This window comes from Camelina sativa, chromosome 6 (genome assembly GCF_000633955.1).
Source record: "Camelina sativa cultivar DH55 chromosome 6, Cs, whole genome shotgun sequence".
Classification (NCBI taxonomy): domain Eukaryota; kingdom Viridiplantae; phylum Streptophyta; class Magnoliopsida; order Brassicales; family Brassicaceae; genus Camelina; species Camelina sativa.
In genome coordinates this window covers 25,617,459-25,636,588 of record NC_025690.1, presented here as the reverse complement: position 1 = coordinate 25,636,588, position 19,130 = coordinate 25,617,459, and the positions used below count along the sequence as shown (strand labels likewise).

At 32.9% G+C, this 19,130-nt stretch overlaps 5 protein-coding genes across 6 annotated transcripts; 3 read left to right on the top strand and 2 right to left on the bottom strand.

Moving 5' to 3' along the window:
- On the top strand, nucleotides 280–2,648 carry LOC104793634. Its single transcript, XM_010520029.2, has 2 exons — nucleotides 280–521; nucleotides 1,117–2,648. Exon 2 carries the CDS (start codon nucleotides 1,134–1,136, stop codon nucleotides 2,337–2,339), a length of 1,206 nt encoding a protein of 401 aa, XP_010518331.1. The 5' UTR covers nucleotides 280–521; nucleotides 1,117–1,133; the 3' UTR covers nucleotides 2,340–2,648.
- On the top strand, nucleotides 4,301–5,639 carry LOC104793632. The gene is made up of 3 exons (XM_019226883.1): nucleotides 4,301–4,500; nucleotides 4,784–4,866; nucleotides 5,375–5,639. The coding sequence occupies exons 1-3, from the start codon at nucleotides 4,422–4,424 to the stop codon at nucleotides 5,408–5,410; spliced, it is 198 nt and encodes a 65-aa protein (XP_019082428.1). The 5' UTR covers nucleotides 4,301–4,421; the 3' UTR covers nucleotides 5,411–5,639.
- Nucleotides 5,628–6,544, bottom strand: LOC104793633. The gene is made up of 2 exons (XM_010520028.2): nucleotides 5,986–6,544; nucleotides 5,628–5,898 (listed from the first exon to the last, which is right to left on the bottom strand). The coding sequence occupies exons 1-2, from the start codon at nucleotides 6,436–6,438 to the stop codon at nucleotides 5,827–5,829; spliced, it is 525 nt and encodes a 174-aa protein (XP_010518330.1). The 5' UTR covers nucleotides 6,439–6,544; the 3' UTR covers nucleotides 5,628–5,826.
- On the top strand, nucleotides 8,405–9,261 carry LOC104793631. The gene is made up of 2 exons (XM_010520026.2): nucleotides 8,405–8,576; nucleotides 8,670–9,261. The coding sequence occupies exons 1-2, from the start codon at nucleotides 8,462–8,464 to the stop codon at nucleotides 9,014–9,016; spliced, it is 462 nt and encodes a 153-aa protein (XP_010518328.1). The 5' UTR covers nucleotides 8,405–8,461; the 3' UTR covers nucleotides 9,017–9,261.
- On the bottom strand, nucleotides 9,724–13,619 carry LOC104793630 (auxin response factor 11-like). Of its 2 annotated transcripts, none has more exons than XM_010520025.1 (14): nucleotides 13,147–13,619; nucleotides 12,791–12,909; nucleotides 12,533–12,688; nucleotides 12,299–12,451; nucleotides 12,116–12,200; nucleotides 11,944–12,034; nucleotides 11,708–11,872; nucleotides 11,513–11,626; nucleotides 11,346–11,418; nucleotides 11,109–11,259; nucleotides 10,930–10,938; nucleotides 10,580–10,842; nucleotides 10,311–10,498; nucleotides 9,724–10,240 (listed from the first exon to the last, which is right to left on the bottom strand). In XM_010520025.1, exons 1-14 carry the CDS (start codon nucleotides 13,184–13,186, stop codon nucleotides 10,105–10,107), a joined length of 1,743 nt encoding a protein of 580 aa, XP_010518327.1. In that variant the 5' UTR covers nucleotides 13,187–13,619; the 3' UTR covers nucleotides 9,724–10,104. The 2 variants fall into 2 exon arrangements, with proteins under 2 accessions (XP_010518327.1, XP_010518326.1); XM_010520024.1 differs by having other exon boundaries at nucleotides 10,580–10,938; nucleotides 13,147–13,194; nucleotides 13,514–13,619.

The window sequence follows — 19,130 nt, the reverse complement described above, 5'->3', positions numbered from 1 at the left end:
AAAAGATAATCGATAAGGTGAAATGAAATACACAAATCGTAAAATTAATTATTTGGCGTAATCTATTTTAGCGCGTGGCGCGTACAGTGAAAAGTTAAGAGTTCCCTCCCAATAAAAAGGTCTTATCCGTACAAAAATAGATCTTACTTTTTCAGGCCACGTGTAATTAATATCTAATCGAACGGCTGTCGTGTGAAATCTATGGGTAAATCTGTGGACTTGAAGACTCAATAACAATAGCACTATGGGTCCTCTCAAACGTTGTCGTTTAAGGGAAGATTGCGTGCTGAATGACACACAGGAGAGAAGAAAGAAAGAAAACAAAGAGTAAACTGCAAAAACAAAAAAAAGATTCAAAAGCTTTTTGTGCTAAATAATCGAAAGCAAACAAAAATTCTCTGACAATTCATTGAAAAAACAAAAAAGATCAGACCAAACTCTTATCTTCACGAGATTGATTTAACCAGTTTATGTGTTTCGTCCCTTTATTGATTTTGGTGTTACTCTTCTCTCCCCTTCTGGTTAGTTTTTATCTCTTTAATGAATTTCTGCAAAATTTATTGTTTGTTTCTCTCTGTGATTGATTCTTCGTCTTCAGTTGATAAATTATGATGTCACCAAAATCAGACAATTTGGATCACCAACCGCTGTTTTCGTGTCCGTGTTTCGATTCTTAGAGTCTCAGCCGGTTTGATCTGTGTGTTTTGTGTGTTTTTATCCTTCCTCTGTTTTATAATATAGTTGAAGTTTATGGGATTTGATTTCTATTGCAAAGTACGATGATTTGGTTGGTAAAAAAAAAAAAAAAAATTGCTTAATTTGACAAATAGAATCTGGCTCTGATTTTGTTTGCTTGTAAAAAAAAAACAAATTTAGGAACTAATTCTTCATTTTACCTTAAAGCAAAACATCAGATTCTATTATTACTGGGGCAAATGAAAAAGGGAAAGCTTTTTTTTTTAGTGATGGATCGATCTTGTCGGCTATCAGAAAGAAAGATTCTTCCTTTAAGACTATTATTAGAATCAAACAAAACGGTTCATATGATATTTGCTATATCTGCCCTCATTTCTCTGACTGAATCACATTTGATCTTGAATTGAATTTGTTTCTCAGAGAGTTATGGTGAAATAATGGCAGCAGCTGAAGCTAGAGCAGTTTGGCAAAGAACTGTTAACCGTTGCTTTGTCCAAGAAGACGCTAAACGAGCTCCCAAGTTTACTTATTGTCAATCGTCTTCTTCCTCAACTGCTTCATCAACTAAGCAAGTCGAAGACTCTGGTTCTTCTTCTCGACCTTCTTCTCTTGAACCACAACATCATCAGTCATCTTGTGCAGGTTTCATGCCTCTTCATCGAAACCCCAATTTCCCTGATCTGTTACCTCACAGCACCGGGTTGTGGAGTCCTCACCATCCCTTTCAGGTGGTGAATAAGAAGCCATTAGAGGTTAACAACAATGAAGTCCTAACTGAGAAGAAGCCTGAATTGGAAGCTGGAGAGAAGAAACAAAGAAAGTCTTATAATTCCGAAAGCTTTCAAGAGTTTATAGAGTTGATGGAAACAAGGGAAAGTTTTGGCTATGATGAGTCCACTGAGAAAAAGCTAAATGAGCCAGCTTTTGATCCGAGCTCACCGTGGAATCCTCTCTCAAACGAGAAAGCTGGACCGTGGTGGCGAACCACGGATAAAGATGAATTAGCTTCCTTGGTTGCACAAAGATCACTAGACTACGTTGAGAATTGTGATCTTCCAACACCACAGAAGATGAAACGCTCTTATTATGGTAGTCCGCGTGATGGATTCAGGGATTACTCTGTCTCTAACCAACAAACCATCCACGAGCACGGGCCTAGCGGAGCAAACAGCTGCAAGAACAGAACCGATGCTTCGTCTGAGTCTGATTTAAGCAAATCAGAGCTACTAGAAGCGCTGAGGCATTCCCAAACACGAGCTAGGGAGGCGGAGAACATGGCTAAAGAAGCTTGTGCGGAGAAAGAACACTTGGTGAAGCTCTTGTTCAAGCAAGCATCAGAGCTTTTCGGGTATAAGCAATGGTTACAACTGCTTCAGCTTGAAGCACTTTACCTCCAAATAAAGAACAAGAAGGTTGAGAATAACAACAACAACAACAACAACAGCAAGAAGAGCAACGAGCCACAGGTTTCCATCCCATGGAGCAATTGCAAAGCAAGAAAAGGTGGGAGGAAGAGAAGAAGCAAAAGTGGTAAAACGAATGGAGCTAAGTATGCAGTTAGTTTAGCTTTGGGGATGAGTCTTGTTGGTGCTGGTTTGCTACTTGGATGGACTGTTGGATGGATGCAGATGCTATCGTTCTAATCAAAAGAGAAAGAGAAGATAAGAAAAGAGACCAGAGACAGAGAGACCTCGAAAGGTTTAATTGAGAAGAAATCTTTTCCAAGTGAATCGCTTTGATGGTCTTGAATTAGAGTTTTTAAAGGTTTGCTTCGAATGCAGCTTTTGGATTTGGTTAATGAGAATGTAAATTGTTGTAAGAATTTTGTTAATATTGTGCTTTTTTCCTCTATTTTTTTTTTCTTGAAAATCAGATGAAATTATCTTTCATGTAATGTAAGCAAGTATGTATCTTTCATGTAAAAATCTGCATATATTACTTTTTCTTAGCTATTTCTGATCTCTTTTTCATGTACAACTAGGTTTTAAATCCACGCGTGGGTTTATTTGATATATTTTGATGAAAATTATATATGATTGATTACGGCAATAAAATATTATCTTATAAAAAATTTTAAATTAGTATTAAGGAAAAAAATGAAATTTCAGATACAATTTTTAATATATAAAATCAGTTGTGTTATAAAATCAAATCTGATAAAAAAAATCATGAATTTAACTCGACGTCAGGAGAGGCGAATCAAACTGATGACCTCACATATCCTAAATCATTTATTTAACCACCAGAAAAACGAAACAATTTTATCATCATGAATTTAACTCGTTTTCATATTTAATTGATCGCTACCACCTATGTTTTAGTATTTTTATTCAATGTTGTCTTATTCTTCATATTCTTTCCTTTCATTTTCATTGTCAAATTTTATTAGTTATACTCTTTTTTTTCTTCTTCCTCGTCAATTTCTGCACATTCTTCCGTTGAAATTTTTTTTTTAGACTACCACACAACTTGTTAATCCATCAAACTCCAAGAACAAAATCATTTCTTTTCTCTTAAAAAATAAAAAAATAAAAATAAGGGTTGACAAAAAAATAAATAAAAAAATAAGATAAAAAAGAAAAAATTAATGAAAGAATATCAACTCATTTATAATCATACACAAAAAAATGTTTTACAGATCATAAGAAATAAAAAGCATAAAGCGTAGATAAATAAGATAATTTCTGTTTTACATCAATATTTATAATATTTTAAACTTTTAAAAGGTTTCGAAATACAAAATTGAAACCTTTTAAAAAGTTTCAATATTTATAATATTTTAAACTTTTAAAATTTAAAAAATTATAATATTTAAAAACTTTTTAAAGGCTAAAAACTTTAAAAGTTTCAATATTTATAATATTTAAACTTTTAAAATTTTTAAATATTAGGATATATTTTTTTGAAACTTTTTAAAGTTTTAACTTGATCAAATAAAAACTGGATCAGACCGAATAAAAGTTTAAACTTGGACGCATGATAAATCAAGTTTTACTGTTCATTCGTTATTGGAAGCATATTAATCTTATTTATACTGATTCTAATTATCTAAAAAATTTCTAGCGATGTGGGATATTATTTTTATTTCCATAAATTTAAAATTTTCCTTTTTCTAAAAATTTTTGGAAATTTAGAAAATGTTAATGAATGATATATCAAATCCTGGTAGGTTGTTTAAAACAATTCTTAATATATAAAATTCTAAAAAAATTTTAAAAAGTTAATTAGTGAGGTGTCTAATCCTTATTGATGGTTTAAAGTCCTAGGTGGACAGTTTAAGAAGATCATAGTTCCTACTTTTATTTAGTATAGATTTATATATAGATCATGGTTTTTTGGGATCTATTGAAATTTGAAAGACTTATCTACGTATTGTTTTGGTAATTTTGAGTTCGGATCGTGTGTGAATCATTTTTTCACTGTGAGATATTTACTGCTGGGTAAATAAAGCAGAAAGAGAAAAGGTTAAATGTAATTTTCACTCTACTTTAGTTTTCGTTTGAATTACGTGGCAGTTATAATATGGGCTGAATTAGAACATTTAGGCCCATTTAACTGACCTGACCCGACCCGACCCGACTAGAATCCATAATGGAATCCTCAGGTGAGAAAATGGTTACTCTGGAACTATCTCATTAATCGAATCAAGAGAAGAGACATCGACGACGACGAGCTTCGGTCGTAATCCAAAAAGAGGAAGAGACTGAAATCGAAAGAAAAAAAAAATGCCGATAATGGAGAAATTGAGGATGTTCGTAGCGCAGGAGCCAGTCGTTGCTGCTTCTTGCTTAATCGGCGGTGTTGGTATGAACCCTAGAATTCAATCTTTTTTTAAATCCCCCCCTTTTGCTTACTCGCAGATCGCAAAATAGATGGCATTCTCATTCTTAGTTACGATTTGCTTCATATAGTTTCTGGAATCTTCATATCTATGGTTTGTCAAAGAGAGTTTGTTTTTAGATTGTGATCTAATCCTAGTTTTTGATTACTCATTATCTTTGACGTAAATCACTGATTTAGTAGCAAAAAGGTTAAGTCTTTTTATACATTATTTTGATTTGATGGTTTTTATTTTTCAATTTCGTAGGACTATTTTTGCCTGCTGTTGTGAGGCCTATCCTAGACTCACTCGAGGCATCCAAACAAGTTAAAGCTCCCCCACTTACCGATGTAAGTTTTACAACTAATGTCTCTCTCTCTCTCTCTGTTGAAATTTGGTTTTTGCTACTTGAGGACTAGATTTAATCTGTAATGTATGTTTCTGGTTCGGAATCTCTATAGTTTTTGTCGTCCATATTGTTTCTGTGTGTTTGGATGTGGCCAAGTTCTGTCTTTTTGGAATGTGATTTAGCTTATACATCATCTCATTGTTTTTGTTCTTCCTCACCTTGCTTCATATTCTTGTGATTTGAAACTTGAAAGTTCCTTCTTTGATTCATGTATGACTTTCTCTGTGTCTTCAGTAATGGACGGAGGAGTGTCATGATCACGTTTTGTTTCTAGTCAAAGATGGATTGGGTGGTTAACCAAATTTCTTAGTAGTAGTAATCGCCATCTTTGATAGAAAATAGACTAGTTAAATTAACCCATTGCTTAATAATCCAACGCTTTTGATGTATAGTCTATATAGGCAAACAAATGCTTCAAGTATTAACTCGGATCCAATTTGCTTTTGCAGGTTATTGCTGGTGTCACAGGGAAGAAACAGAGTTAATCCCAAGCGATGGTTTTTCCTCTGTTTTCTTACATTCAGATTTTATCCATGTTCCCTTTTTTTTGTCTTTTAACTCTTCTATTCGCAAAATGAAATAAGGCAGACTCATGTTTTTTTGTTCTGAAACTTATATAAAGGCATGTGTATGTGTGTACACTCACTCTTGTTCATCACTTGATCGATCAGATGTATTCATTTCTTAATGACAAATGAAGAAAAGCTTGAAACTTTTTTTCTTGCCATGACTCATGAGTCTTAACATTATGGAGTATATATACACATCACACAGATATTAGTTTCTCATTATAATAAATCTTACATACACGCTTATTAGCTCTTTTACATCATCTTTGATCCTTCAACAGATAAATAGAAAGATGGTAAGATGTGTCTTGTAATGCAATTTGACAATAGGCTCAAACACTTTCACTTCTAAGCTTCTTGTTCTTCCATGGCATTGCTAGCTTCAGTCCCTTGCATAAACTTCCCTACATTTCCCCAACCAAACCCATTTGAGTGAGTAAAAAGACAAGACCAAGTCACGAAGAATGAGCTGAGAAACACAAATACTTTACCCAAAAGTGAGATCCTTTAACAGAGCCACCACCATGGTAACTCCCTGATCTGTTAAACTTCATGATCTTCATGTTGTTCTCGTTGATCTCTCCTGCTCTCTGACTCTCCGACAAAAAGACATAATTATCCCTGACAACAACACCCCCTCTCCCTTTCCTCCGCAAGAACCGGAAGGGACCATGTTTCCTCTCGGGCAAGGGCATGTGCGTAAACTCACCAGGAAGAAGCAAACGAGGAGGCAAATCAAGACACTTGGGGTAAGAAAGAGGACAAAGAGGGTTCTTGGGCTTGCCTGGTTGGTCTTCCCAGCAAAACGGAACAGAGGCAAGAGTGTGAATCGGAGAAGCAAACACACGTGGACTTGCAGGCGATGAAGTGTACAACAATGATCTCGACTTTGCAGCTAACACAAGTGCCAGCTTCGCCTTCTCTTCTTCCTTTGCTTCTCTCATTTCTGTGTTTTCTCTTCTCTGTGTCTTTACTTACTTGTTCTTCATTCAGCTTAGAGTCTTTTAGGCTGTTTCTTTTTTAGGTAGTGGAAAGTGAAGAAAAAGATTAGACAATGCATTAAATATGTCGCAAATCATTTGTGATCATTGATGATCCAACGGTGGATTTTTTTTACTGTTGACTACTAACATAGACAACCTTTCATGTAAGTCAATACTCTTTTGTTAGAGGAAATTGACAGACCACGTCACCCACCAAATCCCTCTCTCACCAACTAAACTGTTATTATTTGTTTTCTTTTACTATTGAAAGAATAGATTGTCACTAAAGTTGAAACAGTGTCATTCTCTTATGAATTTCTTACAATATTTTGTGGATCTAACTAAACTAAGTGCACAGCTATTCAATACTTTTACCCAACTGCTCAAAATTTGTCTACGATTCTCTTTTCTGAGGTGTAATGTAACAGTACGAGAGTACAATAAGCAGCAACACTCGAAATACCAACGCGCACTTGAACCATCTCTTTCTCTTGAGACTGTTCTTTTAACAATCTCTTCTTTAGTAATCATTTTTGTACTCATGCAATTGATCACAAACTGCTTGAGAAAATTTTTGTATTCTATAGACTGTTCATTTTTGTACTCATGCAATTGATCTCAAGCAGTTTGTACTCAAGCAGTTTGAGCGTTTGAGAAAATATACTCTACTACATTCAAGAAAATTTTGTAGACATTTAAGGAATTATGTAGCTGACGTAAAAATAATTTGCCGACAATTGACTTTATTATGATTAAAGAGTTAAAAAAGAAAGCCCAAAGTGGACCCATTACTAAAATGTGGTTCATGAGTAGAGAGCAAAACACATTCCCACCGACACCGAGGGAGCTCATGATCTCTCTCAAGCTTAATGTGTTCTTGCATGTCTAAAGAGTATAATGATATGATTAACTTAAGTTATGAAAAAGTTATTAAAATACGATGGATGTGGTCTTAGGTGAGTCGTTTTATCAAATATTATTAAAAAGTCAATATTATCAAGTTTACAATTAAAGGGTGTGGTGTGTGTGTGGGTCTTTTCTTACGCGGAACACAAGATTAAGGGAGCAGGTTTTTTTATTTGTTTTATTCTTTTAATTTTTTGTTTTAGGAGCAGGTTATTTGCATTTTGTCTTCTTCGAGTATATATAATTATTATTTAATAAAAAAAGATTATCATACTGCAATACTATTTAATCAAAAATTGCAAACACGTATATTCTATTGGATTGACACCTTTATTTTTCTTTTGGGTTAATTAGTCAACTGATTATAAATAAGAAGCGACAATTATGAAATGTAAAAAGATTTGAGGATAATGGAAAATATACATAATCTTATGGGCTAAAAAAATTGGGCCTACTACCACGTTATTTAGTTTTATTAGGCCTACATAGAATCTTTACATAAGAAAAATTAGCCATTTAATTAATTATTTTGCTAAGGAAATAAGTTGATTAAAAAAATTAGCCATATTAGTTAATTTGGTCCGTTCAAGTTATCGATGAATTTGGTCCGTTCAAGTTACTGATGAATTTGGTAAAACATTGTTCATAAATTTATATTAAAAATTGATTTTTGCTTTCCCCAATTGTATATAATATTCATCAGTTTTGTGAAATATATATACATTTTATTGCTAAGGAAATAAATTGATTAAGAAAAATTAGCCATGTTAATTAATTTTGGTCCGTTCAAGTTACTGACGAATTTGGTCCGCTCACGTCATATTCTTATATTCTAGTATTGCCTTAAATAGGTGAAGCATACAATGCAAATTGCCCATAGGAATGACATACATATATGATTAAAAGTTAAGTGGGAAAATATAATTAATTGGGTAATTGCTCAAAAATAATAATAATAATAATGCAATATTTTTTTCTTCATAACCACCATTAATTGGACTATATAAATATGGCATGATACATTGATAAAGCTCACAAAATTAAAGGCAAACATCATCAAAGACAAGTAGCTAGAGAAATGTCACTGATACGAGTTTGTGAGATGGAGTATAAGCTTTCCGTTCCAAAAGAACGATTCTGGGACCGTTTTGTCCTCAATGAGACTGCCATGTGTAATCATAGAAAACGTAGAGGTATATATTATATAACTCTCATACTCTTATAATTTCATCATATATGTTGTACTTGTTCATAACTCTAATATATTCATTGTTTTTGTTGGCTAGACGACATTCAGCCATCTGACTGGACTCAAATGGAAATTGAGTCAGTGGATCAGACGAAAACCATGAAGGAACGGTTCGTCAAACCTGAATTCGTTCAAGGCTATAAGTTGATTGCAGCAACTACAAAAGTTATTGACGACGAGCCCAGTGGCTTGAATTGCCTCATATACATCACTACGGAGTACGAAAAGAGTGGCCTTGAGATCAAAGACCTTGAAGAAGTCCAACTCCTTGATCAGGGGAATATTAAGGTAATGGCACTCCTTGAGGGGAATCTTAAGATAATGGCTCATCATTGCCGTGCTCGTGTTGGTGGCGGTTATCCCATGCCAGTGCGTCTTAGATGATGGCACCGGCCCGTTAAATCAATCCATGCCATAATCGAAGGAGGGTTCATCTCTTTTATACCTAGAGTTTATAGAAGATGAAATAAATAAATTGAACCCGCCCCCAATATATATATATATATATATATATATGTGTGAGTATTGTATCCTCTAGGGTCATGTCCCTATGACTTGAATCATCTCTAAATAAAGTTGCTACGTATTATATGCATGAGTGTTTCAAACTATTAAATAAATCCACAATTGTCTACTCTGCTAATTAAGATAACTGAACTCAGAACCTCTTCATTTCCTAAGGCGAGAGAGAAGTTGCAATTTTGCAAACAAAGACATGAGTTTTATTACCATCATCATCATCATAAAGACTGTTTTGACAATTCACAGGTGGGCTTTTTACCTGTATAATTCACACTATCACAATAACCTTTGCTTCGACCCTTAATTCAATATCTACAATACAATGAGATCAAATAAGACACAGAGACTTTGGATCCTTTTTCGACTCTCTAAGCAAACCTAAAACTAGAATAAACAGACTCCCTTTTCACTCTCTGGTGGCAACATACTCCACCAGCGTTGAATTGAAGACTGGAACCAAACTGAAGATTAACACCTTTTTTTTCTTTAGTATGTACTTTCTGGGGTTAATTAGTCAACTGATTATAAATAAGAAGCTACAATTGTGAAATCTAAAAAGATTGAGGACATAGAAAATACATATATGGGCTCAAAAAATTGGGCCTACTACCACGTTATTTAATTTTATTATTAGGCCTACACAGAATCTTTACATAAGAAAAATGTGTGACCTTCTCTGTGCTTACACATCATTAGTCATGACGACGAAAAGCCACATCAAAAAAGTAAAAACTTAATATAAAACGACGCCGTCTAGAACCTAATAAGATAGTATTATTATATTCTTAATATAATATAGTAGTTCATATTAATTATATTATATAGTCTTAAATTCTTTTATGTTAAAGATAAACAAACCCCACCTAACTTCAAAAGCAAACACAAGAGACAAACCACCTAATAACTTCGCAACTCGGTGTGAGGATCCAAAGAAATCAAGAACTTCGTCACTAAACGTGAACTGTCCTCTGATCCGATTCAAGATTTACGATTGTACCTTCATCATCCAACAAAGACTTTGAGCTCATTTTCTTGACCTCATCACTCGAATATATGAATAACTTCTTTGCCATTTTACAGAACTCACTGCACATTCAAGAGAGAGTATGTCAAAAACACACAATCTTTAAACAAGAGAGAGAGAAGAGAGACTTACTCCCACGGATCGTCTCCTACAAGCATCATGTCCCCTTCATCGTCTGTAAACACAACAGCCCATTTGTCTTTAGGACTAAGCTCTCCTTCAATCTCAAACATTTTCTCTAACTCTTTGATTAATTCGTCGTATGATCTTAACAATGTTAAATCAACCGCGCGTCCAACCGCTGTTCCTTGCATTTGCACCTTTACAAAGAACTTTTTTTGAGAAACAACAAAGTTTGTCTCTTTTTTGAGTTTGAAGTGAAGAGTAATGGTTTGTTTTACCTTGGTTCGGCTTCTAGTGGATGTTTGTTGCTTTTGCTCTTTTGTTGAGTTCGACGAGTTAGGATCTTGACACTTGGTGGTAGAATCAGAGTTGTTCGAATTCACATTTATTAGCTGCTTGTCAGGAGGAACTGGAGCAGAAGAAGAAGGCTTGCTCGTGAGATAGAATCCGAACAGCCTACAGCAACTTGTGCCCGGAGCCTCGGTTGTCTTGCCTTGTAATCCGCTTGAAAACACCGATTTGTTCAAGTTCCTCTCGGTTGCTGGATCATGGAACAACAGTTGGCCTGATGGATTAGACTCATGGCTCTGCGAGAAGCTGCTCAAGTAAGTAGAAGCTACAGGACTACCTGTGATTTCTGCAATGCAGGACAAGAAGTTTCATTGTCAAAAGTAAATGAGAAAAAACAGTAAAAACTAAAAAGTAATGCCTCACTGTTTTATGGGTTCTTGGTATGGTAATTGTTTTTAGAAATACATTGGACCTGGTTAACTCTGAAAAGGACCTCATGTTTATTAGTGAAGGTACCTGAAATTGATGAATCAATGGGTCTGGACCGTTTGGTCTTTGATTGTGGTTGAGTAGGTGTAGTGGTTAGCGCGGATGATGAGAAAGGCTCGATCTCCCATGATGAAACCTTGGGTGGTCTTTGAATAGAGGATGGCTCGTCCCATTGGATCTAAATATAGTAAAACCAAAAAGATTCAAGATTTCCAAGAATCATATGATATATCATCTTTAGAGAATGATTCAAATTCACTTAACCTGCAGTGACCTCCATTTCGAAGCTGGCCACTGAGAAGATAGATCTCCACTACCAATAACAGTACCTGTAAATCTGAAGAATAAACCAATCTAAATGTCAGACAACAACAACGAAGAGAAGACTGAAGAACTCAACAAATGACCAAAGAGGAATTTCAGAAATCTACATTCTCTCAGGAGACTCTTCTCCTTCAAATCTCATCCTAAACCGCATACCGAGAGCAAACCCGTTCTTCATCGCCACCATATACTTGTTCACACTGATTATAAATTGGCTTATCCTGAAGAAAATAAAGTCTATATTAAGCCTTAAAGCCTTTCAGTAGAAACTTATATATAAAATGCAAAGATTGAAACCTCACCTCGGTTTATATAACACAATGAATATAGATTTTGTATTAATAGCATGAGAAGCTGTAGCAAGAACTCCCAAACGCATACTCTGACTAGAGATAACGGATGCGGGCATTGTACTTTGCTGCCTAGCTAAACGTCTCACACCAACCCGTAAATCCCCGGTTTCACCCCTTAAAAACAACATAAGAAGATTGGTTATGAAGTAAAACCTGAAAGTAAAAGGCTCAAGCTTTGTAGATACCTCAAGAACACAAATGCATCTCCGACTACTAGTCTTTTCGAGGTAACAAATGTACTCCAACCTGTTGTAAGTAAATGCCTCCTCGGTTGACCTACCAAAATAAAAAATAAAAACTCAATAGAGTCTTAAAAAAACACTCTAATTAGAGAATCTCTCAAATAGACTGTGTTACCTCTAAAAATATGCTTAAACCTCCATTCATAGCCGTGAAGATCTTTAGCTACAAGTTCTTGAGTTGGTGTAGGTTGTGTCATATCCTAAGTAATGAAAATCAAAATCCATTAGATAAAATTCAGCTAAGAAAGGCCAAAATCTGGAAAATGGGAGATGGAAGGATAAAAAAGCATTTATTTACAAGAGAAGGCAAACACTCAGTGGCGTGTTTACGAAGGACTGAGAATCCACCATGAGTGCTTGTATCAGAAGCTGTTAGAATCTTCACAAACGAATCAACCTTCGGTTTAGTTGGTTCGACTACAGGTGGATCAAGGCTTGTGGGTTCACTTTGCTGCAAATCAATAACCAAAAAAAATCAAATTGACTGAATTGTTGATAACATATTAATTAAAGGTTCTTATTTTTGACTTACATCTTCTTCAGGGTGTAATGTGATCTGAGCGTAAACCTCATCAGTCTCATGCTCTGCTTTCAACACAACACTAAGAACACGGCAAAGTATCATCGGAGGAAGATCAAAAACTGGTATCTCTTGATCAACGACTCCTTGATTAGTCGAAGCCACCAACTGTTACATAATAAAAAAAAACATTCAATTCTTAAAATTGAGAAACAAAAAAGGAACAATTTTTTTGTGAGAGTTGGATCATTTTAGGGCTACTAAACATACTTGTTCCATGTGACCTTGAGGAAAGTAGAAAACTCTTTCACCATAACGAGGAACTTCCACAAGTGGCCCTGCACAAGCTTTCCATAGCTCCGTGTACAATTGATCATCTTCATTACACCCTAAAAAATTCCCCAAGAGAAAACAAAAAAAATCCAACCTTTCAATTTCAAAAGCAAAATTCGAAGCTTTATAATAAAAATTAGAAGTGGGTCTAAGTTGTTTAGCTCGCTAACAACAAACCCACGGATGTGAAAGAACTAAAAAAATGTTGACTTTTATTTTTCCACAAAGACAAGACAATGCTAGAAGAAGAACAAACTCAAACTTGGGAGAATTGAAGTCAAAATTGAACTCACCTGATCTTCTTAAATCAGCATCCACTACTACATTCGCCATCGAAGAAACTCACATGACAAAACAAAACAAAACAAAAATCCAAGCTTTTTACACAACAAGCAACGGGAAGAAGCTAAAAATCGAGCTTCAAAGAAGACAAAAAAAAAAAAAAAACGAAAGATTCAGAGAGCGTTATTATTTATTAACCCATGAAAGAAGAAACAAACAAGAAGAAGACAAGAGAGTCATCAGAGAAGGGTAAGAAGAAAGCTTAATTAAAAAAATAAAAATAAAAACAACAAAAGAACTCTCATATCTTTAACGAGACTAGACACGACGGTTATGTCTGTATTCAATTCATTACTGAACACATAATAAATTCATTACCAAAAGCACAAAATTGTGATAAAGAAATATTAAATTCTCTTCTTCTCTTTATTTTTTTTTTCCGGGTTTTGCTCTTTAGCTTTTCTTCAGTTTCAGTTACGAAACCGCTCCCTTCTCTTCTTCCTCTTTGCCTTTTTGTCTTCCTTCCTTATCATCTTTATTTCAAACTCCGTGTCGTTTTATATTTTCACTCACAAACTGTTTGCCGTTTTTTTTTGTTTCTTGAGTTTTTTAAAGAAAACGTATATGGTCAACAATTATTGTGAGAAACGAATCTGGACCGTTAATGATAAAACTGTTTCTGAGTATTATTATTATTATTTTTTTTTTTGGTTAGTAAAATGTCAAGTTACTTAATACTAGTGAATTACTAGCTCACTCGTCATCTCTCTCATGTCTTATCAGTAGAGTTTTTTTTTTTTTCACTACAAAGAGGCTAGTCAAAAATAAGGCAGAAGTAGCTTCTTTACCATAATAAGGCGCGTGAAGCCAAAAAGATGATGTTGTTGTTTTAATTTCCGTTACGACGAGTTTTGTTAGATTTGACGAGTACCGTTACTTTCTAGCTTGTGTCTGGAACGTGGCAGGCAAACGTGTTGGCTCGTGAATGTCCCGGCAGAGATTTTTGCCAACTCATCATCGAACGTTTTATGGGTTAATCAGAGAAGAACTTTTTTGGTATGCGGGCGAGCGAGTCGTTTTTTTTGTTCACGTGTTAATTCAACTTCTCTTTCTTGCTTCTTGCTTCTCTTCACGCCGTAATGAAGCTATTGAATTTTGTTTTGCATATTATGATACTATAATAGTTTTGTATTAGTGCGAATCAAAATTATTGTATGTATTCTTTAAAAGTAGATCGTCATTAAACACGTACATCAAAAATATTCTACGTTGATTTAATTTTACATTATATAAAACCAAAAACTTTTAATAATACGAGTATGATACTAAAGAACATAAAAACTGGGTAAAAATTAATGAAGAAAATCATGTTTAATCCCACCAAATCATGTGTGGCTTTTATTTTATTATGTTACTTCGAAAAAACATTTATACGAGTCAATTTCATCATATTACTTAATAAAACATTTTAACACTACAAGTAAATAGTGAAAATCTCTCTCTCTCTCTCTATATATATATATATATTACCATTATACTACACAACTTGTTCAGAATGTCCAAATCGTTTTTTATAGTGATCATATATGATTACATGATCCGCTTATTTTTTATACTTCCCATTAAAATCATGTTTATGCGGTTTATTTCTCATGATCAAGTTCTTCGGCACCGCCTATTGCTTTGTCATTTGACTGGAGATAACTCTCTTCAATTATTCCTGGGAACTCGGAAGGTATATAAAATTATTATCAAACAATTGACAATTATTTATATGTTTTAGTGACATATCAACAACATAATAATTCGTGAAAACAAATTCAAATAAAAATTTATATGTGAAAATTTATGAAAAAGACGATATGTATAAGTTGGTCCGACACGTCAGAGGGAAGGCTATGGCCATGCTGTATTGGGCGAACCACAACTAAACACGCGTAGACCGTATTAATTTCAGACGCTGCTCGATTACAAAAGGACATCTCTCTGTTCTCCCTATTGAAGCTGGTCCAGTTAATTTTCATAATGTTTTATTTAACGAAATATACTTAAAATATACTACTGTATATACTTGTTGACTTGTTGTTAAAAACCATATGTATATAGTTGACTTTATGGCCAAAATAAAATAAATATGTATATAGTTAACTCAAGATGAGTGATGTCAATGTACATTTTACTCTCAAGTTGTAAATATACTTCAACGCACAAAGGTAGTTTTTACAGATAATAAACATGATTAGAATATAGATAAAGAGAAAACGAACAATAAAAAGTAGAGGACCGTTTGCTTCAAATTGTTGGTTGGGAATATGATTATTTAAAGTGGATGGGAACACACGGATGGGAATATGATTATTGTATTGTTAATTGCTTAATTAGTGGTGCAATGGAATTCATTTCACCACAAACAATATTTTTCTACTACTTTTGCTGTAATTATTAATTACTTTTTGCCCATTTCATTTTTTGGGCAATTATAGTTAATCACTCGTTTAGTCATTATCGCCACTTCGATGAATAAGAATAAAGGAATATTCGTTTTACAGATATGCATGTCTCAACTACAAGATCGTCATCGGTTTTTTTTCTTCAAGTGATCTTATTAGAAAATGACATCCTGACCTTATACCGAATATAGAGACTTAAAAAATGATAAACTATATTTGTGACAAAAAAAAACTATTAAGAGTAAAATATCAAAAAGAAAGTTATGGTTATTGCATTGGTTGTTTAAAATTAATATAGCTGCAGTAAAGAGAATCAAATGGTTGGCTTAAGTTAACAACACATTCAAGAAAAGAAGATTTTATTCCAACGGCGTATCTATTATCTTGAATACTACTATTGCACTAATTTTTATCTTTTTTTACTTAAATATACTGACTTTTAAGTTCTTAACATATTTTTAAAAAATCTGAACTAGTTTGATTGGACACTACATATGTTTTGGGGCTTGAGAAATATCTTCCACTATTCGTTTTCTATTAGTACAAAAACTATATAAGATTTTTTCACTTGTAGCTAGAATCTACCAAAAAAAACAGTACCATGGTTTATTTTAGATTGGCATTTCTTACTTTTATATTAGTACTCCCTCTTGTTTTTATTACTTGTCATTCTAGAAAGATTTTTTTTGTTTTAGATTATTTGTCATTTTTATTTACTAATGTAACTTTTACAATAAAGTTCCAAATATAACCCTATTAAACTAACATAATGAATAAAATAATAAATTATTTGTGAGGTTAAACTTGTTAATTTACCTAGTTTCTTAATTTGCGTGAAATTCTCTAGAATGACAAGTAAATAAAACCGGAGATAATAGTTATTATGCTATCATTTATGGCTTTCTTCCTTTAAAGTTTTTTTTAACCACTATTTATGTTACTAATCTGATTGAGTGTAGTTTTTTTCCTCTCACACTCGCACGTTAGACGGTTGGAGGTTGGACATACATATTTCAGACTAGAATTAGCAAGCAGAAATATAATTTAATTCTGGAGAAAAATGACCCTTCCGTTCACGTAAGGTGTAAGGTTACTCATAACTCGTAAGGAATCTGAGAAACACTGCGCTCATGGAGCTTGGCTAGTAAAGAAAACATCAAAAAAAAACAAGAGATTAAAGTTGGGATCAATTATAATAGGTTTATCTTTGTAACCCATCGGTGCAACGGATCCGATCCATTTATTCGGTCAGGGTTTAAAGATTAGATTCCGTGTATTTTTAAACTGCTACTTGTCAATTAATTTACAACTCTGAAGAATGCGTTTGGATTCACTCTTGCTTGATATGATTTCGGTTTTCAAAAATCGAAACTATAGACTAAAATTGTATAAAGGTTCTAATAATCAAGTACTAGTGCATATTTGTGGACCGGGAAAACTTAGGATCTCTCTATAGTTTAGTCAAATTAGATTCGCTGCCTCCAATACAAATAACCTCATGCTTTATATATATTACCAAACTTTTTTTTTCTTTCCAATCGTAACGAATCTTAGGTATGAATATATAAACATATATTAGATGGATTTTTTAAATTAGTGTGTTTTATATCAATATGAAAGCCAAATCGTTTCTTGACATTTGTTTCAAGTTTCGACTATCATCTACAGCATAAATTTTTTTACTCTAATCATCAATTAAAATGTTGTTATTTCCATTCAGGTTGGTAATATGTTGCCGCAGAAATATATAATAAAGTGCAAGCGATTTAAAATGAATAATTAGTACGAGGAGACATATGCAAATCAAAAAGACCACTCTCTATCTCAACTTCTTATAATGTTCCTGGTCGATTAATTATATAGTAATTATAAAATGCAAGTTTATGCATGCACATGACCTGAAACCTATATCACAGACTCACACACATGTGGCAACTTGTATGGTTTTAATCACATTTAGTACACACGATGCAAACGCAAGGAATCACGTATGCTAGCTATTAATAAACTGTTATTCACCTGTATAGCACAACAATTTATGATACATCAGTTTCAGATATGAGTTCTCAAAACTTAAACCCTACTATGGCATTATTTTGGAATATGAAATTTTGCAACCAACGATCTTTTTGACCACCAGAAATATAATGAAAGAACTCACTAAAGCAAATATACTAAAAAGCATTTAAGCCTTTTTCAATTTCTATTATTCATTCAACATTTTATATCCAATTGCATAATAATTAAACATCAAACACATGTTTGTTATGCACTAGCAACAACAACATGTTGATTCAATAGCAACCATTCAAATCCCATTATAGAAAAGATCACTGAAATCCTATAAATATAAGATAGTATAATATTGCAAACCTTTTATCAACAATAAATAAAAATAAGCAAATTCTATAAATAAAAGTGTTTCGTTGAAGGGGTAATCTCGTAATAAAATCGTCCGTATGACTCCAACTATTTGAGATCCGTTCGACTGAGGATATCAATAATAGTATATCGTACCAATTTTTTAATGATCATTTTAATTCTAATTCAAAATAAGAATGGAAAGCTATTAATGGATGACCCAAAAATAAAAACAGAAAAGAAAATAAAAATATATAACATACATATTGTACATATAATATCAGTACATATCCTACTAAATTCTAACACTGTATAATTAATATTTGGATATTAGATTACCACAATTAACATCAACAAAAGCAAATATTTCCACGATTAATGTTACAAGCAACAAAGAGACATAGAAATTTTTAAAATATACACTTATATATATATATATATATATATATTTGGATATTACATTACCACAACTAACATCAACAAAAACAAATATTATCACATTGAATATTACAACAAAGAGACATAGAAAGTTAAAAAATCATTTTTCCTAGAAGTAGAAAGAAACACATTAAAGTTATTATATGCGGCAACAAACAGGGGCGGATCTACGTGGTTCTTAGGTGGGGCACGTGCCCCATGCTAAATTATAATTTTTTTTTAATGTATATTGATATTATTTGTTTTCCTATAGTTTTTTTTTGTTGTATTCTTATTTTCCTTTTTCCATGGCCACATTCCCTCATTAAATGTCTACCATATTTTTATATGATTAGTTCCATAATCTTTTCAGTCTTATTTATTTCTTTGGTACTTGTAATTAATTTTTAACAAAATCAGAATCTTTCTTTTTTACTATTAACTATATTTACATTTAAATTTAAAAATATTTGCAAACTTAGCATACAATATTATAGTTTTTTTTTACTTTATCTAATATATTTAAAGTTTAAATTTGTGTAAAATATAATTATTATTTTAAATATATCTAATATGCAATTATATATACAATTAGAAATCAAATAAAAATAAAATTTAATTATTTTAATTTAATATCAGAGTGTTGACAAAAAAAAATTAATATTAATTAGTAATAAGTTATTTGTGCCCCATACAAATAATTTTTTTTGGATCCGCTACTGGCAACAAACATAAAAGTTGTAAAATGAAAATATAATTTTCTCTAA